The sequence below is a fragment of the Mercenaria mercenaria genome, chromosome 2 (assembly GCF_021730395.1).
Source record: "Mercenaria mercenaria strain notata chromosome 2, MADL_Memer_1, whole genome shotgun sequence".
Classification (NCBI taxonomy): domain Eukaryota; kingdom Metazoa; phylum Mollusca; class Bivalvia; order Venerida; family Veneridae; genus Mercenaria; species Mercenaria mercenaria.
Genome location: NC_069362.1, coordinates 68944544 through 68968855, shown reverse-complemented (window position 1 = coordinate 68968855; position 24312 = coordinate 68944544). Strand labels below are relative to the sequence as shown.

At 35.8% G+C, this 24312-nt stretch overlaps 1 protein-coding gene across 2 annotated transcripts; it reads right to left on the bottom strand.

Annotated features, from left to right (window-relative positions):
• Positions 1-1534: 1534 nt before the first annotated feature.
• LOC123564213 (apolipoprotein(a)-like) lies at positions 1535-24269 on the bottom strand. 2 transcript variants are annotated; one of them, XM_053536844.1, is made up of 23 exons: positions 24072-24269; positions 23161-23379; positions 20163-20420; positions 19666-19698; positions 18778-18987; positions 18190-18333; positions 16607-16720; positions 16026-16061; positions 14815-15033; positions 14239-14496; positions 13310-13342; positions 11067-11276; positions 10453-10596; positions 9732-9845; positions 9233-9268; positions 7436-7654; positions 6725-6982; positions 5657-5689; positions 5070-5279; positions 4695-4838; positions 4282-4395; positions 3742-3777; positions 1535-1906 (listed from the first exon to the last, which is right to left on the bottom strand). In XM_053536844.1, exons 1-23 carry the CDS (start codon positions 24142-24144, stop codon positions 1656-1658), a joined length of 3366 nt encoding a protein of 1121 aa, XP_053392819.1. In that variant the 5' UTR covers positions 24145-24269; the 3' UTR covers positions 1535-1655. The 2 variants fall into 2 exon arrangements, with proteins under 2 accessions (XP_053392819.1, XP_053392820.1); XM_053536845.1 differs by lacking the exons at positions 23161-23379; positions 24072-24269 and adding an exon at positions 21378-21553.
• Positions 24270-24312: the final 43 nt, after the last annotated feature.

Genomic DNA, 24312 nt, shown 5'->3' with positions numbered 1-24312 from the left:
ACTCATTTAGGACGTTGAATGCTTCATGTGAGGAAGCCGACCAGCTGACTTACGAAGGTCAATTGTAGTACCCAGCTGCCCGCCAGTAATGAATTAATGCACGGAGGGGAACCTGGGATCTTCAACCATCAAAGCTGGAAAATTGCCGCGTGAACTATAATTGTGTCAGTGCGACGTTCAACCCGACAAAAATGATTATCTGACCTGTCAGCTGACGCCTAACCGTTGCCTAGTAGTTAAGATTGACTTCGAATCACTTGCCTATCGCCATTTTAGGGTGTAATAATATTTTGTCATCCGGCTGGCTAAGGGAATGTAGGTGGTTCTACCAAGGTACTCACCCTTACCTGAAGTAATCCCTGGTTGAGAACCTGGGTTCTTCCTTCTCCATCAGCAGCTGGAAAGTTGCGTTATGACCAATTCTTGTATCATTGTGAACTTAAACATATCAATAAAAATCACCAAACATTTGTATGGAAAAAATAAAACCAAATAAATATACAGATTGGAGCTCCTTCGAGCACTGAGCACATCAAACAAAATCAGTGGCACTATTAAAGCGACATGCCTTCAGATCGTTCGACAACAAAAAATATATTTTTTAGATATCTTGAAATAAATGCTATATTTCCTAAGAAGACTTTAAAACTTAATTACCGAAAAACTTTATGTTACGGAAGCACATGAGAATATTATTACTTTTTACGATGAAAATTAAAAAGCGTTTGTCACGCTTTCACTCCAGGTAAACTGTCTCAATTATAAATACCTATATTTTGAAGTCATTATTCACTACTTCAGCTATAGCTCTATTGGAGCGGCGGCGGTCCGGGGTTCGATTCTCGACGTGGTAATCTTTTCTTCTTGATTTGGAATTTTTAAAATATTTTAGAAACAAAGATTCATATTCTAATGTTCATAATACGACCAAAACTTCAATTTGAAAGAAAGATTATTTTTAGCGAAATCTGGAGGCATGTTGCTTTAAAACGTTTGTGGAAAAACTATGGTAACCCTCTACTTGAGCTTAATTGCTTATAAAATAGAAAAAGTGGAAACTCCACAGGTCGCTCAACACGACAAAAACAAAAATGTTGCAGGCTCGGTTTGATTGAGCCTGTTCATGGACGGTAGTGGAAATGCATGCTACCGTCCACACCTTCCAGCCCCGGGTTGAGCAGAACTCATTTACACATGCTACATGTATAAAAAACAATTTTGAGACATCCGCAGATGTATTCATACGGCGGTGCGCGCGGAACCTTCAATGATACACTAGCGTGTAATTCAATAAAACCTCAGCAGTCATTTAATTTAATGGATACTGTACTTACTGAGGGACTTTCATACCGACTAACATTGTTAATAGGTCACAAAGAAAGTTTGTGACGGTATGGGATATTTTATTGGATGGAAAGTGTAAAAATGATAACGTGCTCGAACTTGACATTCAGTCAAGAAAAGGACAATAACATAAGTGTTATGATTTTAAAAAACCTTCTTAACAAGCCGGATATTTCACCTGATTGGGAGGTATTCTCTGACACAAAATTATCTTCCGATTGAAAGCTTATATTATGCAAAATTTGGAAAAAAACATAATCTTTTTATTCCGTGGACATGGTAGTGGTGACGGTATACACGAAATAAATCGTTCATATGAGGTACTCTATCAAGTAACATTTTCTGATACTGCACTCTATACTCGCTAAAACGGCAGCGTTTTCTTGGTACAGCATACAAAGTCCATCTGTATTGTTAAATGTTACCATTACACAAAACGGATATTCGTTACAGAGGAGACAACATGACGTGGGTGTTCTTGTAAAAGGTATGGAAGTCTGCATGTCGAACCCGGGCCTGTCAACATTCAGTCGTTTATACACAAGTCCGTGAGTACGATATGCTGAAATATAAATCATAGAGAGGAGAGCGATTAAAAGAAAATTATGAAATGTATTTCAGCAGTCATGTCTTTTAGTACACATGCATTCTGATACTTTCACGATATACTGTACATCATAGGAGTAATCACTAGAAAGTAATAGGTTTTAAAACGAATAAGAGCATTCCAAGCATATCGATAATATAATCCAAAAAATGTCTTTATTTTAGCCCTGGCCGCCGATAGATTCAAATCAAAGCGGCCTTAGAAATATTCATACATCATCCTCTCTTGTTCGTCACATTATTCGTTTAATTAAAAACCTACTAAGTTACGCAAAAATCTTATTCACACATTTATCTAATTGTAAGATAAATTGAAAAAGGGACAATACTGGCATACGTACTGTACGTTCATGCTTACTCTGACGAGGTAATACTTAAGTTGAAGCTTTCTCGGAGGGGGTGACACTTGCGTTTAGGTAACACTGGCTTTCATACTTTCTGGAAAAGGTTATACTGTCGTTCATAAGTACTGGGAGAAGGAGATGCTTGTGTTCATGCTTACTGGGCGGAGGTGACACTTACGCTTATATTTACTGGGAAATATTAATACTTGCGTTCATGCTCACTTGGAAAAGGTAATCTTGCATTCATGCTGATTGAAAAGAGGTAATACTTGCGTTAATACTTACTGGAAGGAGGTGACGCTTATGCTTATTGGGAGAGGTTAACACCCGGGTTTATACATTTTGAGAGGTGGTAATACTTGCGTTTATGCTCACTTGGGAAAGGTAATTTTGCATTCATGATTATTGGGAGGTGGTAATACTTGCATTTATACTTAATGGGCGAAGGTGACACTTATGCTTCAGCCTACTCGGAAATGTTAATGCTTGCGTTCATGCTTTCTGGGAGAGATTAACACCTGTGTTTATACTTTTGGAGAGGTGGTAACTCTTGCGTTCATGCTTACTGGGAGGAGGTAACACTTGCGTTCATGCTTACTGGTATGGGGTAAGACTTGCATTCATGCTTATTGGGAGAGGGTAACATCTGTGTTTTTCGGTGTTCATGCGAAATGAACGACAGAGTAGGAGCTGTCGTTCATTTTGCATGAATCTGTCGTTCATTTCGCATGAACACCGAAAAACCAAATCATTTCTTATATTTACATCATACTTACTGGGAGAGGTTAACACCTGTGTTTATACTTTCTGGGAGTTGGTAACACTTGCGTTCATGCTTACTGGGAGAGGTTAACACCTGTGTTTATACTTTCTGGTAGGTGATTTAACTTGCGTTCATGCTTACTGGGAGAGGTTAACACCTGTGTTTATACTTTCTGGGAGTTGGTAACACTTGCATTCATGCTTATGGAAGAGGTTAACACCTGTGTTTATACTTTCTGGTAGGTAGTATAACTTGCGTTCATGCTTACTGGGAGAGGTTAACACCTGTGTTTATACTTTCTGGAAGGTGGTAACACTTGCGTTCATGATTACAGAGAGAGGTTAAAACCTGTGTTTATACTGTCTGGGAGGTGGTAATACTTGCGTTCGTGCTTACTGGGAGAGGTTAACACCTGTGTTTATACTTTCTGGGAGGAGGCAATACTTGCGTTCATGCTTACTGAGAGGAGTTAGCGCTTGTGCTCACGCTTACTGGGAGGAGGTAACACATGCGTTCATGCTCACTGAGAGGCGGTAATAGTTTTGCGTTCACACTTAATGAGAGAAGGTAATACTTGAGTTCGTACATAATGGGAGGAGATTATACGTAACTGAATAATTTTCCTACAGACTGGAAACAATACTAACAGTGTTATACTGAATATAGGCAACATTAATTACTTACGTGGAGGAAGGCATATTCCAAAATTTACCGGCAAAGCTGCAATTGTAAAATATCACAACCAATAAATAAAACAGAATTAAAAGAAACATTAACAGTTTAGAACGGCACAATGTACCGAGAATATCATTTTAATAAAAATATAAATTTTATTACATATCGAAATTTATTTTCAACATAAAAACTGTTAAAGTCAACATTCTACATTTCCACGTCCAATAAATGTAAAACCTTTTTATACAAATAGAGAGCAAACGTTTACTAAAGAACTGAAGTTTACGGTACTCGAGCTCCGTATAGCTACCTTAGTTCTGGCATGTACGAATTTAAAGGAATCCTCCGTAGACAAACATATGCACAGGGTCCATTTTCTGAACAGGTCAGTAGAGATGTCACTGTTTATGTATGCAGAGAAATTCAGAAGTGTTCCAACGCTAATTCGTACTCACACAAGAAAAGGCCAAGGTGGTTCCATTTACAGTTTTTATTTCTAAATATAAGTACTGATTGATGCTGAAGCAAATTTAATGAAGATTATCTTACTTGAACATTGTGGGATATCACAATATTCCATAGCTGGATCTGTTTCTGTTGTAAAGCACCAAGGTTGTCCTTGACTACCATCTGGGTCTCGGCAGTACGAACCAGCTTCGTTTACTACAACATATTGAAATAATGTTAACATGATACGTACATATTATTACATTTCAAGACCAAAATATTCGAACCAGTTTCTTTAATTATGCAAGTTCCGCAAAACAGTTGAAACTGACTTTTCCATCTTAAGCGTGCACATTATTTTAATGCTTTGTATTATGGAATGTCATATATTTCTATGTAAATGTCTCTGTGAATACAACATAGCTTAGTCTTAAGTCCGCATGTACTTTAAGGTTTATTTTTAGCACGGTATTAAGTATGATATTTTATAAGGTAGGTAAAGTGTAGCAGCTTACTATCGTTATCGGGGAAGTCCGAGGACGTGAAGTTATGTTCATGTGGGGACTGTGTATTCCACGCTTGGCAGGTATATCCGCTTGCCGTGCAGTTTCTTCTACCAGTGTAGTTCCTAGACTGGCCTGCTCCATAACACTCATTCACTAATAAATAAGAATAAGAAACTTCAGTGAACAAAAACAATACTCAGCTAATGCAACACATATATCTCACTTTGAACTTTGTAATAAAATTTAAAAGAATGTTACTGGTACAGCTGATACAATACACGTTTATAGGAAAGTATGGTGATGTAAACATCAACCCAGTTGGGACCAAAGACATTGCGAGGCTGGTGCAGTTAAGGTTAAGTTCATAGGAACCATAAGTTGTACCTCCACAAGAAATAGAAGCAGAAGTCCAGTGGAAATTATCCTGGCATGTCCTAACTGGACAATAGCTGGCCAGCGAATAGAAGCCAACTAAGAGAGTCTGACATTCGTATTTCATTAAAGAGCCAATATTCCTTGTGTAACCGCCTTCGAGTTTTGTGTTACTACAGGTATTGTCTGTGGAAAGGGGAGAATCTGGATCCCCACAGTAATCTGTAATATATTAAAACATTAACTAAATCATACATTACGTTTAAATTGAAGTTTTTCTTACTAACTGTTAAGTAAATGCAAATATGATGTTTATATTTGTAATTGTAAACTGATTCAATTGTTACATGATTGTCTTTGTTATGTACCTAACTTAGAGTTCCCAAAAATCACTTTTAATGTTTAGAACAATATTTTACCACTGCCATTCCTTCATTTCACTTAAAAAAGACCATGTCATTATTGTCATGTATTTTACGACATCAATTGTTTTTTTAGAAGGAACAAAAATACAGATGGCTGTTATCATTACAGCAAATCATAAGAAAAGCAGAATGACCAGTTTTCGTGCATAGCAAAATATATGAAATTGTACGAACCTCCTGGGCATAACCCTTGGGACACCGTGACAGCTAAAATGTAAAGGTATAGACACACTTCAAAGTAAAAAAAAAAAAACACTAAATATGTCGGTAGTTTGAAATATTTTGACAGTCGGATGCCGATTCCAAATCGGATTCTGATATCACATTTTGAGTAATATAGTTTAGTAAGAGTGAAATAACTGCGATTTTTACTAATAGGCGTCGATATTATACAACAGGTATAGCATTCAGTTTGTCATTCATATTTGCGCAACGTCAATGAATATCATGGCGACAATTTCACGTTATCAGTAATTTCTGGCCGAAATATATTCATGTATCACTTTCGTGACACGGCAGAGACTAAAATGAATAAAATGGGAACTGTTGGCAATTTGCAATCGGATACAAAGTATAGTTCATGTATGTTCAAGTCTATACCATTCGCTCAATATAATTATGAACAATCATAAAGAAGCCTTACTGGCCGAGTGGATAAGATCGCTGATTTTGAATCACTCGCATCGGGATTAGAATGTTTTCGTATGAGCAGGAATGCAGTTTCCCCTAAAAATCCAAACGGAAGTAAAGAGTGCTAAAAGCCACGAAGGACGGGCACGATGAATCTTGAATGCAATATTCCCGAGGGATGTAATAAATGAATATTAATTGGATGTACAGGGGTCACAAACAATATTATTGTAATTATAAAAATATTCGAACAGGAAAAGTTACATTAAATAAAACGCAGCCGCGCTGATAGCACTAAGCCATCTAGCTGGCTTATGGAAGACCTCTTGCAATAATGCCAAAAGGGGCACCTGGGTGACTTCCTCCACAGTTAAAATCGGGAAAGTCGCCATCTGACCTGACTTTCTGTAGGTGTGACATAAATACCAAGAAAACACATGCATGATTATAACCTGATAACGCATAATGCATTTACAACAACAGACGCTAAAAATTAAAGTAATATTGTAATTTTATAATTAAAAGTAAATGTATAAAAATATATTTTGGAATTCTTTAAACATGTTAGATGAAAATAAGAATGAGAATATAGAATGGGTTTTTTCGCAATACCTGAGCAATCTGGGATGTCACAAAATTCCCATTCTGTACTGGGATCTGATGTATAGCACCAGGGTGCTCCTCTGGCTCCGTTAGGATCCCGGCAGTAATTGCTGGCTTCTGTTGCGTTTTTGTCGGGGAACATAGATTTATATATGTAAGGATGCGACCATGGACTTTGCTGATCCCATCGTTGACAGATCTTACCTGAAGCAGTACATATTCTGCTTCCGATATAATCTTCGGATGTCCCGTTGAAACATTCGCTACCTGAATGTTAAATGAAAAATATGTCACTTTTTACGTAAATTATTCAGACATAGTACAAATTATATTTACTCGAACTTCTTTCTGATTTGACAAATAACAATTTATCTGACTGTTCGAGAAGTCGCGTTTCTCAAGTCGAAGGCGACGGAAAGTGATCTAGTTGGAATACCCACATTTCCAAATCGCAGCTACCGGAAACATAACACCACAGCGACGTATGAAAGACAAGTCAAACACACAACCAGAAACCAGTATATGTGTCCTGTTTTCACACATATTAGCGCTTTTACTGGAAATGAATTCTTTAGTTGAAATGTAGAATTTGTTTTCGTTACATACTTTGCACCAGAATACATTAACCACTAGTATCGCGGAAATAAATCGACGCTGCTTCACATCATAAAAAACGAAAACAGCAGGTGTATCAAATTACATTGGTAAACAATTACTTACTTCCGCAAGACAAACTTGCTGATCTCCAAGTTCCGTTTGATTGACATAATTCTAGAGGACAGTAGTCTATTTTTGCTTTGGTGCGCGTCAGTAAGTTTTTACACGAATATATTTTGACTGCTCCCTCTGTTGTTACATTTGGTGTGACGATTGCATCAAGATCAAGTTCTGTACAAGGTTCATCTACCGTCACATTGTGTGGGGAGACACCGCAATTAGCTGAAAATACCAGTCATATTTTAAATAAACATCAAATGTAAATAGAACTCAAATGATTAGTAACTACCTTAAGGGTCCTCTTAAATAGTTTTTTAACTTTACAATACCAGTCTTAAAGTGTTGTGTAGCGGCTGAAAACAGCCGCCCATACTTTAGCTCAATGTTGGTATTATGTGTGGTTCTTTGGGATCATGGAGTTTATTCCATGTTTCTGTTTAAAGCAGATCCCCTGTTCAGCCTTTGCCTGAGTAGCGAGCGTTGTTTCACATTGCATTAACCCTCATGAACAAGCCCAATTTTTTGGTTATGTTTTATACTTCCTACGGACACTATTTGAACTGTACACAGAACTGCATTGTGTAATTGCCTTTATGAGTTTAGTCATGTAACAATCCTTATTTGCGTGACCAGTAAGAAATTTGCATGTATTTCACTGCTCGAGGGTATACAAATCTTTAATTAGTCTTAACCCGATGTTGTCTACAAATCATCTTTGAACCTTATTGTGTATCTGAAAAGAAGAAGTCATGGAAATTGCCATTTTAAGATTTGAGGAAATACCGGGATTATGTTCGTACCATCACGGATACCCTATGGAATATATTGCATGTTTCCATTGAAAAAGTCACCCCAGACGAGGTTTCGGACCTATTTTGGTGAGCATGGACATGTAAACCTGATGATGGTGTATTTAATTTTGAATCTGACATAAATTGTAGATTAACGGGCAGGCGGACATGCACTTGATACCTCCATGGTATTTGACAATTTGGCCATATAACATATAAGAAGACACTGTCGTTTATATGACTGAAAAACAGTCGTGTGGGCGCTGGCATACTGTCGCATTATCAGAAAACTGGAACTGCATTAGCATAACTACAATAATTATAATATCTAGAAGTAAATTCAGAAACAAAATGCATAGCATTACGATATCAAAAAAGTAGATAATTAATATTGACATCCTATACTTCTGGCTCGGACTGATAGTAGTTGGAGGTGTATTAGCTGGATTTCGACCTCGTACATCGGCATTTCTGTGGATGAAAGATCTGCCAACGGGTTCCATACACATCGAGAGCTACGCCCTAGCGGTATCACATATAGCTCGTGGAAGTCTTTCCTACACAGAAAGACCTTAGCATGAATTATTGATATTTTATTTACCGACCTGATATTGTAGGAAAGATAGTTCTGTTCATCCATATCAATTATAAATGATAAGCATTCGCAGCTGCCTCGTTTTCCAGTTTATTTTGAAGTTTATTTTTGTGCACATTATCATCGTGCAAAGTGTACCTTTTACAGGAAGTCAAACATAGGAATCCATCCGCTAGCTAATTTGTAAAGTATGTCTTCGAGCATTGTTCAAGGAATATGAAGGCACCTAAGTTGAGCCACCCATCTTTCGTAAGCCCGTTGGATGGTTTCGTCACATAAAATTATACACCACAATCGAGATTTCGTTCCCACACCGGTGATAGGCAAGTGACCTCAACAAATCGGCTAAGGATGCCTTATATTACTCGTGGCCATATGTATTTAGAAGGAAGCAATACTAGCGAGCATACTTACCCGGAGGAGTGCACTTTCCATGATTTACTGGCAATGCTGCATATTTAAGATAAAATAAACATGATTAGAGACATTTACATAATTAGAAGGGGGGAACAATATTAGGAAATATTAAATGTTTAAATCTCTGCAAATTACTGAGCATTTACTTTGACCAGAAATTTTACTTTCAGACATCATTAAAACTGAAATCATTCGAATAAAAGTTGTATCATAACGGGCTGCTAAAGTTTTCTACCTTGAATGTTGCGTGGATGCATACTACAGGAATTTTTCTGTGAATATACGGTTTGAAACAGCCATTAAAATGGATGGTGGTATTAAATTTTGGTAATACTTATTCGGCTTTGATGACATCTTGGTTTGTATCTTGAGAAAATAGACACGGTTATCCTATACTAATTAACATCGGGACATTCAGACTATGTAAACTGGAATTAGACGTCTTTTTGAAATTTTAATGCTTCATTCTTGTAGCAGTTAGATTAGTTTTTCTTACTCGAGCATTCTGGGATATCACAATATTCCATGACGGGATCGGTTTCTGTTGTAAAGCACCAAGGTTGTCCTTGACTACCATCTGGGTCTCGGCAGTACGCACCAGCTTCGTTTACTGGGAGGAAAATACACAAGAACAATTTACATTGTGACTATATACGCTTTAATGTTTAGCACACATATCGTTCTTAAGGTAGTTCTGCACGTCTGATAAACCGGAAGTGACGGCGTAACTTATGTATCCGGAAAACGTAGAATAAAGCCTGAATTCGGCGTTTCACGACTGGGTACAAAGGACGAAATTTGATTCCATAATGGGGAATATTTGAAGGTTTGCAATATAAATATTTTCGACAAAACGCTGCACTTCAGACATCCAACCCCAAGAACAAAACGTATTTTTGCACAAAAAAATACTTATCATATATAAGTCAGATAAATGAGAAATTAATTTGTTTAAGTATGATAAAAAGTACGCATATAATTAAGGGTTTGAACTCTAATAAAGACATGAAGTAAAATGACGCTTACTATATGTTATTTGCTCTTTTCTGTGTCTTTGTACTAATTCTCAATGCCAGTGTTAACTATGCTATAATGCCCAAAGCGCTCGGGAATGAAAATGTAACATACAAAATCTACAAGCCTAATTCGCTCGAAACTTGGTAGCTGTATTAGGCCAGTAACCATATAAATAACCAGTGAAAAAATAATCAGCTTACTGTCAGTATCAGGGAAGTCGGAGGACGTAAAGTTATGTGCATGCGGCGACTGTGTATTCCAGGCTAGGCAGGCATATCCGCTAGCACTGCAGTTTCTTTTACCAGTGTAGTTCCGGGAGCTGCCTGCTTCATAACACTCATTCACTAATAAAACATAAAAAAAATGAAAAACACGAATCCACAACGACATGATTTAGCTAACGTTAACACTTATATCTAAGCTTTAACATGAACAGCAATTTTAAGTGAAAGTAAATCTGAAATACATATATAGAAAGCGTTGTGATATAAGAAAACAGAAGCTACCGTGCACTTACATCATATGCATTATGTGTTTTGAATCTACACGGGAGAAAAATGTATTTTAATTTGTTTTGACGGTTTTCATATATTCTTTTTAGCTTTAAGGCATGTGTGTTTTAAGAATCTATTTTGTTCAAGTACGTCTGAAATAAAGTAAAACATCCAAATATTATTTCATCAAATTATTCAAATATAATGTCATTTTTAAGTAGGTGCAAGTACCCTTCGAGGTGTGAACACAGACATTTAAAGTGTTTGGATGCAAAGGCATATACAGGTTAGACTAAATTTGTTAGAAATAATAATCATACCTCCACAGGACAGAGAAACAGAATTCCAGTAGAAATTAGACTGACATGTCCTAACTGGACAATAGCTGGCCAGTGAAGAGAACCCATCCAACATTGACAGACATGTGTACTTGATGATCGAGTCAACAGTCCTTGTGTAACCGCCTTCCTGTTTGGTTTTACTACAGATATTGTCTGTAGAGACGGGAGAATCAGGATCCCCGCAGTAGTCTGAAATACAACGGATACAGTAACTGCGCCGTAGGTCACACTTCGCTTTAGAAGTCAAAATGCCTAAATGTGATAGGCTTTTATATAGTCTGTTGTGATTTAAGTTGCATCTAGTAAGATCCCTATAAGAAATGTACATTGTAGTGTTTTGTTTTATAAAAACATTTCCATTACAACCCTCTCCCGCCCCCTTATGAAAATATTTTGATTTCCAGTTTCATATTTCCATTTGGTACCCTGAAGCGGTGTCTTGCTTCGGAATTATTTTATTTTCAATCTACCAAAATAGGTAATGGAAGGTTATAAAAATTTGACAAACTTGCATTTCTGGTTAATTTCAATTTAATAAGTAATTGATGCAACTCTTTGACAAATGTTATACACCAGGGGCCGTATTCATAAAGCATCTTAAGTATAAGTATAAGAAATTGATTATTTACTTAAGTATTACTTAGGTTAGAAATTTATTTTACTTAAGTATATTTGTTATTCATATTCATCTTAATAAGAAATTCTTGTTTTTTATTGTGGACGAAAAAATTAAAAAAATAACATTAATTTCAGACAGATACAACATGCACAATTATGTTTAAAGTGCTTTTTTCTGAAAACAACACTTTAATCGTACTCACCACGCTATTTTATTTTCTGACTTAAGTCATTTCTTACGTATCTTAAGTATTAGCTGTTTTATGACTAGAACTTAAGTTTTTACTTAGACTTAAGTTGAAATCACCACAAACTTAAGTAAAATCTTAAACTTAAGTCAAAACTTATACTTAAGATGCTTTATGAATACGGCCCCAGTTCTAATATCCATATCATTCGTAAGGCTACGTTTGTTAAATCTAAACGTATGTTAAAATGCCTCTATCTTGGTTAGGCAACCAGGCTAGGAAATTTCAAAGTTTGAATAAACTTACACTGAAATACTTACATGAATCAAGCATTAAGCACTCAGTGGACATTGATCAGATGTTATTGTTTTGAACAAACTCATTACTTTAACTACATTTAACTCTTGTATCTATTGTAATACAATACCAGTTTAATCCTCTAAAATTAGACGGATTACATTAAAAACAACATGTTGTCAGTGGCATTTTGCCGAAATTTCAATAAAAGCAAACAGTGGCCTTATTCAGTTTTATTCATTCTACGACATCAGTGTATTTCTAACAGCGATTTTCTTTTTATACGCCCGAAGGGACGTATTATGTTATGACGCTGGTGTCCGTCTGTCCGTTAGCAATTTCGTGTCCGCTCTGTAACTCTTGAACCCCTTGAAGGATTTCAAAGAAACTTGACACAAATGTTCACCACACCAAGACAACGTGCAGAGCGCATGTTCCGGACGATTCGCTTCAAGGTCAATGTCACACTTAGGGGTCAAATGTCATATCAGTTTGTTTCGTGTCCGCTCTGTAACTCTTGAACTGTTGGAAGGATTTCAAAGAAACTTGGCAGAAATTTTCACCACACTGAGGCGGTGTGCAGAACGCATGTTCCGGATGACATGCTTCAAGGTCAAGGTCACACTTAATGGTCAAAGGTCATATATGTCTTTGCTTTGTGTATATTGCTCTGCATTGCAGTGCTCTTGTTTTTATTTGGCAGATCTCTTTTTTGTTCACTTACAATATCTTTTTTAATTACTTCCCTTTTATGTTACTATAAATAGCTTATTTTGTAACTTTTTTATTACTGGCCATAGGGAAAAACCGGGACCACTTTTCTGTAGTACAACATGGATGGTACCACTAATTTTTAGGTGTATTTTTACATACCTGTACCTGATAAGGACTTTGAATATTGTTTTTGTGGACTAAGATTTGTTTTTTGAAGTTTTCCTTATGTTGTTCCGCTCCCTTGGGCTATAACGGTCAAGTTCTTTAAATTTTGCTCCCATCCTATGATGTAATCCTTCGGGCGTATATTGCCCCGCTTTGCGGAGCTCTTGTTTTTTTTTTCAAGTAATGTCATAACCATAACAAAAGCAAATGCATTAGGAAAAATATCATATTTGTACTTACTTCCTGGGCATATCCCTTGCGCAATCGTGACAACTAAAATGAAAGGATTTATACAAAATTTACAAAGAATATGTGACAAATAAATACGTAGTTTGATTGAAATTTAATGCTGAAATTGATTTTCAAGTACTAGATATTTTATGACATAACTAGTGGTATAATCGGTTGCCTTTCATATTTTGCAAAATATCAATACCTTAAATAAGGTATGTGCATTTTCTGAACGAAATGCATTCGTGTAATTGACACGAATCCAAAATGAATCACCCCATTCCAAGAATGCATCCTCCTATAAACGAAACCCAACAGCAGGGTGTGTATATGATTCGTCAATGTCAATCTTTTACACCAAAATAACAAAAAGACCGCAAGCACAAAACAAACAAATAGTGGGTGCCGTGTTGGAACTGTTAGTTGTAAAATACCACCGGGGATCTTTAAGCGATTATAACCGTGAGCATAAACCCTACCCCGCTCTTAACCCGCACAATGTTCAAAAGTTACCAGATAGTGAAAACAAAAAAATAACCCCCACTAGTTAAATCTCTAGCATACGTAGTGGTAACAAAATTTAAAATAAAAAAATGCTAACGTGAAAGATTATGCAAAAACACGCCTAATGAAATATATACGCGTGTACTCAGTGTCGTTGCAGAACATGAAGAGAAACATCATAAAGCGCCATTATTTCCTTACGTGATAGTAATTAAGAAGTTTCCTGTTCGTTTTCTGATATCTGGTACAACTCCTGTGGCATTTGTTTGTAATGTTTGTCCAATAAGTCACAATGCAATCAAGAAAATCAGTTACCAGTTACAACAAACGATACTTTATATAGCAATGCTGTGGTTCTAGAATTAAATTTAAAATTCGCTCAAAACAACTGACATAAATACAAATGATAATTTGGAATGGGGTTTTCACAATACCTGAGCAATCTGGGATGTCACAAAATTCCCATTCTGTACTGGGATCTTCTGTATAGCACCAAGGTGCTCCTCTGGTTCCATTAGGGTCCCGGCAGTAATTACTGGCGTATGTGATGTTTTTGTCAGGGAACATAGAATTATAGATATAAGGATGCGACCATGGAGATTGGGTATCCCACCGCTGACAGAGCGTACCATTGCTAGTGCATATTCTACGTCCTATGTAATCTTCTGATGTCCCATTATAACATTCACTACCTACATTTTAAACATAATGACATAGTACTTTTACGAAAACTACAAACTTGAATTTGCTCTGGCTTCTCTTTGAGTTGTCAATCATCTCTATGGCTGCTTGAAAATCCTATACTTTTTGACTGCTAAAAGGTTTCGATTTTAAGCAAAAATAAATGATTGTTTACTTGGAATGGATTTGTTGTCTTAGAAATGCTTGTTCTTAGAAAACAACTGTCGTCAAATTTTGCATCGGAGTACCCTCAAAGTTAAATACAATATTTAAAATGTTGGCCTAATTATTAAATAAATTGAATAATGAAATAACACAGAAATACGTACTTGCGCACGACAAACTCGCTGATCTCCATGTTGCATTTGACTGGCATATTTCTACAGGGCAGTAGTCTATTTTTGCTTTGGTGCGTGTAAGCAAGTTTTCACAATAAAACGTTTTGATGGCACCTTCTGTTGTCACGTCTGGCGTCACAGTCGCATTAAAATCAATTTCTGTACAGGGTTCATCAGTCGTCACATTATGTGAGGAAACGCCACAATCAGCTGAAAGATTCCATCATATAAAAAATCAGATGTAGGTATATATATGTAAAACTTTCGATTATTTGAATAGTGGCGTTGCCTACCGTTTATTATGGCCTTATTGTTGCCAAAGAACCTTCTTACAGAGTTTAATTACCTTTATAACACTAGTCCTTAAATGTTATTGCCGGTGGTAAAATTTCGCCCCAGCCACGGATTCAGTGGTGTTATTAAGTTCGTTTTGTTCAAAATCTCAAAAAGAATATAAATTGCTGGTAATAAAAGTTGATATTTGTCTTTGTTTTTTTTAACATGCCTCAATTTATTTTATCTTACATTTTAAGTTTTGTTGCAAATAAAGCCTCGACCGTATAAAAATGATAAAGGAAACTGATTTATTTTTGTTTCCTAAGATATTGTTGAATTATTATTTCATTTAAGAGGCAATAATAGCGTTCATAAATATTAGAAGGCTATGCTAGGAGATAAGGCACTAGAATTGTTCATACTTACTAGGAGAAAGCAACAGTAGCGTTCATATTTACTTGGAGAAGAAGTCACTAGAATTGTTCATACTTACTAGGAGAAAGCAACAGTAGCGTTCATATTTACTTGGAAAAGAAGGCACTAGAATTGTTCATACTTACTAGGAGAAAGCAACAGCAGCGTTCATATTTACTTGGAGAAGAAGGCACTAGAATTGTTCATACTAACTAGGAGAAAGTAATACCAGTGTCCATACTTATTAAAGGCAATATAAGCATTCATACATACTAGAATGCGATACTTGTGTTCATACCTTTATACTGAGAGAAGGCGATACTAGCGTTCATATTAACTAAAGGAAGGCAATACTAGTAGTCTGACAGACTACTAGTATTGCCTTCCTTTAGTTAATATGAACGCTAGTATCGCCTTCTCTCAGTATAAAGGTATGAACACAAGTATCGAATTCTAGTATTGACAGGTGCACATGCTTACCGGGGTAAGGCAATGATAACGTTTGTACTTACGTGGAGGAAGACAATTTCCATGATTCACTGTCAAAGCTGCATTTTGAGAAAATATTTCAAATTGATAAATATCATTGGAGACATTTAAATAACAACAAAGGGAAAACAACTGCTTTTAAACATGGGAAATATTTATAGAAAGATTTAAACCTTATAACTTACTGGGAATCATTTTCATTTGAAATATTGTGACTTTTTCCTATACTTATTCATACTGGTACGGGCAAATACCAAATGATTTAAAGACCTGCACTAGTCCTACCATTTAACCTAAACTGTCACTGAAAAAGCATGAAAATCCTGACTATGAACAGTGACGCCTGTCAAAATGGAGTCTATTTTATATAAATGTAATTATGGGTTGCATACACACAATAGAATTTGATTAGCCGCGGAGCAGGGCTTTAATTCACAATCTTCATGTCAGTAACTGTAGAGAATGATTATTTTAGCAGAAATATACTTTCCAGTCGGAGCAAACTGGGTTAGAGTGAACAGGCTTAATCAAACCGAGCCTGCAACATTTTCATTTATATCGTGTTGAGCGACCTATGGAGTTTCCACTTTTTCTATTTTCTTACTTGAACATTCTGGGATATCACAATATTCCAAAGCGGGAGGTGTTTCTGTTGTGAAGCACCATGGTCGTCCTTCACTACCACCAGGATCTCGGCAGTACGCACCAGCTGCATTTACTGGAAAATATTTAAGTACTTTGACATGTTTTATATTATTATTTCCAATCATGAAGCAGTCGAGCCGGGCGGTTCGTTTTTTTAATGGAAGTCACGTGATATATATTGGAATATTACTTTTCATTTTCAAATAACTACATTTCGAAATGAGTTTATTTTGTACTTTTTTCTTAATATTTTGTAATGTGCTATATATTTTTATGTGAATATGCCGTGATTTAGAAACGTTAAAGTTCATACATTCTGTGTTATATAGCTCATCCCAATAAGTGACTCAAGTTATTTCCCCTGATATGAGAATGAAAGTAAGAGATAACTAGGTCGTGGTTGGACTACTGTACATGCATTGCATGATATTAAATAATATCTTTCAAGACACTGTAAGGTTAATATTGGCAAGTGTTACACACATTTCAGAGATCTCTGTACTCTATGTTTTGACAATAACATGCTATTCTGCTGTTCTCATATTGTCAGACACTGATCATGTTGTTCTACAGAAAAATAAGTAACGGGCTTAAAATTTACGCCAGTTAATAAACATGACGTCATAAATGGCGCACAACGACACATATTTTCGGGTATTCTTGCATTAACAAATACTACGTTCTTAACTGAATCCTATGTATTAATAGGAGGAAATTCGTGTATTAAAAGGGCGTTTCACGACCTGTTAATACATGTTTTTTATGGTTTACTCCTGCACAAATGTACATCTAGTATATAATAACCTCTTTTTCGTAGCATAAAAGATACAATGTAATCCCTATTATGTTTTATTGTATCAGTTAGCAGTCCCAAATACACTGCCATCTCCTCTACAGGGCCGACAATATACTTAATAGCTAATCCTTACACTGCCATCTCCTCTACAGGGCCGACAATATACTTACTAGCTAATCCTTACACTGCCATCTCCTCTGCAGGGCCGACAATATACTTACTAGCTAATCCTTACACTGCCATCTCCTCTGCAGGGCCGACAATATACTTACTAGCTAATCCTTACACTGCCATCTCCTCTGCAGGGCCGACAATCTACTTACTAGCTAATCCTTACACTGCCATCTCCTCTACAGGGCCGACAATATACTTACTAGCTAATCCTCCGTTTACTCCCTTTTGAACTTAGCGTCCGTTAACCGTGAATGCATTGAATCACGTGTAACTTGTGCGATTGTTTCTTTAATCAAATCAACGATTTCGGTATGTTTTAGTTTTATCGTATAAATCTTGAAAGTTGTCAATACGTTCGTACTCATCCGTAAGTAACTGTTCGATGAAAGATGGACACCATGACACAATTCAATAAAAGAGGCTTCATATTGTAACGGGAGAGGTTTAGCTCTCCTTGAAAAACTATCGGGGAGGATTTGAAAAAAAAAATGCGGAAAGAGTTTTGTTCATCTCGTCAAAAGGCAGCTGTATATACCCGATAAAATACATAATAAAAATGACTGTTAGCTTACTGTCAGAATCTGGGAAGTCGGAGGACGTAAAGTTATGTGCATGCGGCGACTGTGTATTCCAGGCTAGGCAGGTATATCCGCTAGCACTGCAAGTTCTTTTACCGGTGTAATTCTCGGACTTGCCTGCTTCATAACATTCATTCTCTAATAGGTAAATACAAAAAGAAGTTAGAAACGCACAAAGATGACTAATAGCTATGTTAATACTGAACATGCCACTGTCGTTTCAAGAGAAAGTAACAGGTCATGATGCGAATAGTGTATGGTACAAAATAGATAAAGGACTATTCCATGAAGTATAAGCTATACGTATTTTGCATCTTAAACTAGAAAATAAATTTATTTTTCATTTTATTTTAACGGTGGTTAATTATCGTTTTCAAAAATAGATTTCTTTGCTATTAGTCAGTCTTTACAAATTAATTGTGTGGTATTCAATTTTATAATTGCTAAAGTAATATGTCGACAAATAGTGTTGAAACCGAAAATGCATTATACAGTCTATTATTTTGTTAAAGTATAATTTTCTTTTTTAGTACTTCAGGCATAAATCACTTTATACGTTTCGGCTGTAACTTAAAGTGATACCTCCGCAAGAAAGAGAAGCCGAGGTCCAGTAGAAATTAGCTTGGCACGTCCTAACTGGACAATAACTGACCAACGAAGAGAACACATCTAAAAGTGTCTGGCACGTGTAATTCATTACGGACCCAATATTCCTTGTGTAACCCTCTTCCAATTTGGTTTGACTACAGATATTGTCTGTAGAAATGGGAGAATCTGGATCCCCGCAATAATCTGAAATATATCAAAAAAATGATCGTTTCTTTACATTAAAACACTCTCGTAAAAAAACGCTAAAACTAAGTCTTCGCATATATACAAGTTATGAAAGTGTTATGCACTGAGCACCAGTCTCAATCTATTCAGATTACTAACCAGTGATCTATATATATAAGAAGATATATTGGCGAATATGGTAAGGTAAAGTGTAAATTACATATGATAAAAGGTAAGGGTAGATTTCTCGGAAGCACAGAGCACCACAAACACAGCCACAGAGCCACGTAATTGCAAAGTAGGCCCACAACAAAAAGAAGCTGTAACGGAAAAATATAATAGACGGGTTGCTTCAAAAATCCAACAAATACATTTTAATTTTTGCAAAATGTAGACAAAGGGGAAGAAAGGCAGGGGGAAGAAGGGTGGGGGTGGGGGTTAAAATGGAAAGTGGAACAAGGATGAATATTAAAAAGGGGAATGCTATGTTCCTTAAGCACCGTTTCCCTACAATGTAAACCACAGCAGCGCAGACTCTCACGTGCAAAAGACAAACGCACGCACGCGCGCACGCACACACACCATGTTTGAAAAAAGTATTCAAGTCCACTTACGTAATATATCAGGGTTGATAATTTTATTCCTTTGTTTATGAATAACTGAACACTCATAATTAAATTCTCAATTTGTACGAACCTCCTTGGCATTTCCCTTGCGATACTGTGGCAGCTGAAATTAAAATGTTCCTATATTTCCAAGACAATACGGCTAATAACATATTTACTACAAATGGTTGTTTTGAAATAATACTCCATCATTAACTCTATGTTAAAATGCATTTTATTGCTATATATCTAAGGTGTTATCCGTTTGATATAATACAAAAACAGTAACAATTTTCATTTCTTGTAAGACAATAATAAGTAAATGATATATTGAAATTGCAAGCTTTCTACACATTGTCTGTCCGAAAAAGTGATTTTATTAAATGTAAAACTTATGTTTCATGTCAGATGCGATGTAATATAGAGTCCAAGATGAAATCCTAAATAATTATTTGCCTTACTGTCAATTATAATGTATAACGCAGTCGAGAAAATTATGTGACTATATCATTTATCATTATAAGTCAATACTGTTAATTGTGTAGAATTACAGCCTTCAGTTCTCTGACGAAAAAGAGATTTTAAAACCTGAACAATCTGGGATGTCACAAAATTCCCATTCTGTACTGTTATCTTCTGTATAGCACCAAGGTGCTCCTCTGGTTCCGTTAGGGTCCCGGCAGTAATTGCTGGCTTCTATTATGTTTATGTCGGAAAACATAGAATCATTTGTGTACGGATGTGACCATGGTGTTTGAGTATCCCAGCGCTGGCAGTGCTTCCCTGTGGTAGTACATATTCTACGTCCGTTGTAATCTTCAGATGTTCCATTGAAACATTCACTACCTTCATAAAAATAAAATGTTTTTACATACAGTTTAGTATTTACACATGACTTCATATTAACAGAAACAAATATCTAACAGGTAAATCCACATTCTAAGAAAGCACACTCCCCAAACCGCAACTAACAGCAGTACACAATGCTAATGCACACGACAAACATACACAAACACAAGCATCCAATCCCGCAAAGTACATGGAAAAAGCAAGATTACTCTAAATTATATATATTATCTATGTCCTCTCTTTTGCCAAAACTTTGTGAAGCAATGATACAGAATCTGATTCTACCAATTTTGATAATTTTGCTGCACCTTTCAGAAAGGACAGTCAACATGGAGAAAACCATGGCGGCGTTCTGGTTTATGTTAAAAGTCATATCCCAGCTATTCACTGCATACTCATTTGAAGCCCTGATGAAACTTTTACGCAATTTTCATCTCCGTCAAAAAAGGAATGTTGTTCCTATCATGGATGATCTTTAGTCATATTCCTTAATGTAGGGAGCAATGCAGGCCGAGTCGAAGCATATTTGCTACGAATAGGAGACTGTGAAAATATCAATGTCACCTTATGTTCAGATGTAGCATGCCTATTATAGGGAAACACTTAGCAAACCCGACTCTCCACAAAGCGAGTTTGTAACACCACACTCCTCATTGTATGTTGCATAGATTAAGAAAGTCAGCAGTATTTTTAACACACACGGGTTTATTAACAAGTTGAACTATACTAAGAATCGATCTAGATATAAATACATCAGCTTCTTAAACAGTTTTGTTCCCACACCAAACTTTTAAATAATACATACTTCTAAGCCGAAAAGTTCTATGTTACATTAATCTAACCCATTCCAAAATTTCCATATTCCTTAACTCTCTCTCTCTTTCTCTCTCTCTCTCCCTCTCTCTCTCTTTCTCTCTCTCTCTAACCCGATCTCGTGCCATTAAATTATCCTACTCAATTTTTGTTAAACATTTTCCTTCTCTCCTACTTCGATCTCTTTGATCCCATCATTTTTAATTCAGTCTTTTTCTTAATCCAGTCCTTCTATTTGATCTCATTGATTCAGTCTTCCAATTTGACCTCTTTGATACAGTCCTCAAATTTGATTTGTTTGATTCAGTCCTCTCTTCTTAATCCAGTCTTTTTTCTAAGCATTTTCCCGAGTATTTATACCTTTTTCAAATAATGTATCGCAATAACATGTTTACAAGTATTTCAAAATTTTCATAGCAATTTCAAAAACATTTCAATCAAAACATCCATTATGCATTTATATAACTGTAAACAACAGGTGTAGAATCAATCACCAATGGGTATCTTCGAAAATAAATGACTGGTATTGAAACAAAAAAGTAATTAAGATCAAATCTAATAGACAAAACATTCGATTGTGAAACACTTTCCTTAAGTTGTAAACAACAACAATATTCTGACCAGGTAAACAAAGTAATTAACATTTCTGACCAGTTAATGAAAATTCCGTTCAAATCAATAACAAAGTAAGTAAGGTCGAATCAATTTCTGTTGAGAATTTCACAATATCTGGCCAGTTATAATAGTAAACAAAGTAAATAATGCCAAATTTTAACGGATAAAACATTCGGCCGTTATGAAATTTGCTACACTAGTAAATACCAACAATGATCTAAACACGAAAAACAGAACGCGTCTGCATAGGATGAACTGATTTATCCAGCAATTCCATTGAGCCAGTATTCTGGCAGAACCATAGCTAGGAGACGAACCGTCGGAGGCATAGACGACAACCAAGCAGAATAAAAGACATTAATCGCATTTAGCAATTAAACAAAATGCATTATAAAAGCTCTCCCCACTCCACCAGCACCCCCCACCCACCCCCAAAAAAAATAAAAAAATAAAACAAACTGAACGAAAAAAAACCAACGAATGTATCTAAAGTTTAATAACAAACAATCATGATTATATGATTATTTCTCCGTATACGTCTCAACATCATCCTTAATGCTTGATCGTAAGAATTAAACAATGTTTTAGCGGTTCTATGTTAATGTACATTAAGTAACGTAGCATAATATATATACTTTTGCTCGTGACATTTTGACGTTGCCTGGGTACACTAATGTAACCTTACTATGGTTACGCCAAGTTTAAGAATTATATTTCAGTAATTCAATGGCTATGTGTATTTACCTATCGACATCTGTTCTAAAAGTATGTAATCGCTCATTCTTCTTATTGTGAAATTGTGAACAAAGACACTAGAAGAATTTTCATGGAACTGTTTAAAACGAAGTTTTAACGTGTATTTAAGTAACATTGTCAAAATGAAATGAGTTTGTAGAATATATAAAACTGTATCATTGCCTGGTTTGGTTTTCTTGAAATACTGGCATGTTACTCACAACATATTGTTTGCAATTATTTCCGGTCCCTTGGAGCACGTGCACTTGTACAGGACAGCAGAGTTTCTCTTAAGCCGGTACTATAGAACATGAGAGGCTTTGTAAAGTTATCACCTTTCATGACCAGGTTTATCAAACCGAATCTGCTATTGCTTTATTTGGTTGTGTGTGGAGACAGTTAAAGTTGCCTTGTACTAGGTCTCAGTGTGGCATATTTTCAGTTCTCTTCTGTCAGATTTAATCATATCTAAATTCAGAAACATATCTTATAAATATTTATTTTGATGCCTTTTAACACAATTAGAAAACTAAACTATGGGTGTAATAAATCAATTTTGCACACAATTACATACTTGCGCACGACAAACTCGGTAATCTCCATGTTCCGTCTGATTGGCATAATTCTACTGGACAGTAGTCTATTTTCGCTCTGGTGCGTGTAAGCAAGTTTTTGCACAGAAAAGTTTTAATGGCTCCTTCTGTTGTTACGTTAGGGGTCACAACTGAATCAAAATCAACCTCTGTACATGGCTCATCAGTCGTCACGTTTTGTAAGGATACGCCACAATCAACTGAAAGATACGATAATTATAGGTTATTAGCTTTGTATCGGGAAATATGCACGAGTTCTTCAGCGGAAATATTGCACGACTTTAGGAGCGCAATATTCTTCCGCTGAAGAACGAGTGCATATTTCCCGATGCAAAGATAATAACCTTTTTATTACATACGCATCTACACGTATAAATATTTTGTAAATATCATAAATATGTTCAATAGCTTGAATAGGATTGACAATACTGAACTAAATAGAAAAAATAGTGCAACAACACACACTGAATTACGTCACGCACCCGATATGAAATTCAGGCGTCAGTGTATGGAAAAATATTGACGTTTCCGGTACCAGTGTAACTGAACGGGGAATAGAAACGAGTATGTAATAACGTGTAAAATTGAATGCATGTTCAGCCCTTTCTATCACTAAAATTTAAGTTACATGTATGCTGATAAACATATACCTTTAAAATCATACACATTATGTGCCTATAAGTCTGGATAATTTATATTAGATTAGTTATAAAATTGTCAAAGAAATTATGATTATTTTGAAGCATTTATTAACTCCATTGATTCGAATACAAAAATAGACTTTCTGGATGTCGGTGATTTTTGTGAAAAAAAAATATCGAAAATACATACCTTACTCAATTTAAATAAGTCTGAAAGTGTTCATAGTCGTATAAAAAATGGCAATAATTACCAAGAGATGACACATCCTGCACGTGTATAAGTACAAGTTTTGCCAATACAGTTAATAAGCAGAATAAGTCCATTGCATTATTTATCGTTTTGCATGTGAATGTGACAATGTTTAACTTCCAAAACCTGGACGAGCAGAACACAAAGTTTACTTTTTAACTTATATTTTTCATGAATTGATTACATTTTGGCATCATACTGTGTTGCACTGATTAGAAATGTACTAATCAGTATTTTCATTG

Coding starts and splice junctions, on each gene's coding strand:
- LOC123564213 (XM_053536844.1), bottom strand. CDS start 24,144: ATGGACTTATTCTGCTTATTAACTGTATTGGCAAAACTTGTACTTATA. Junction 13,343..14,238: donor TGACATCCCAGATTGCTCAG/GTATTGTGAAAA, acceptor CTTTCATTTTAG/TTGTCACGATTGCGCAAGGG. Junction 9,846..10,452: donor CGACTTCCCTGATACTGACA/GTAAGCTGATTA, acceptor TTTTCCTCCCAG/TAAACGAAGCTGGTGCGTAC.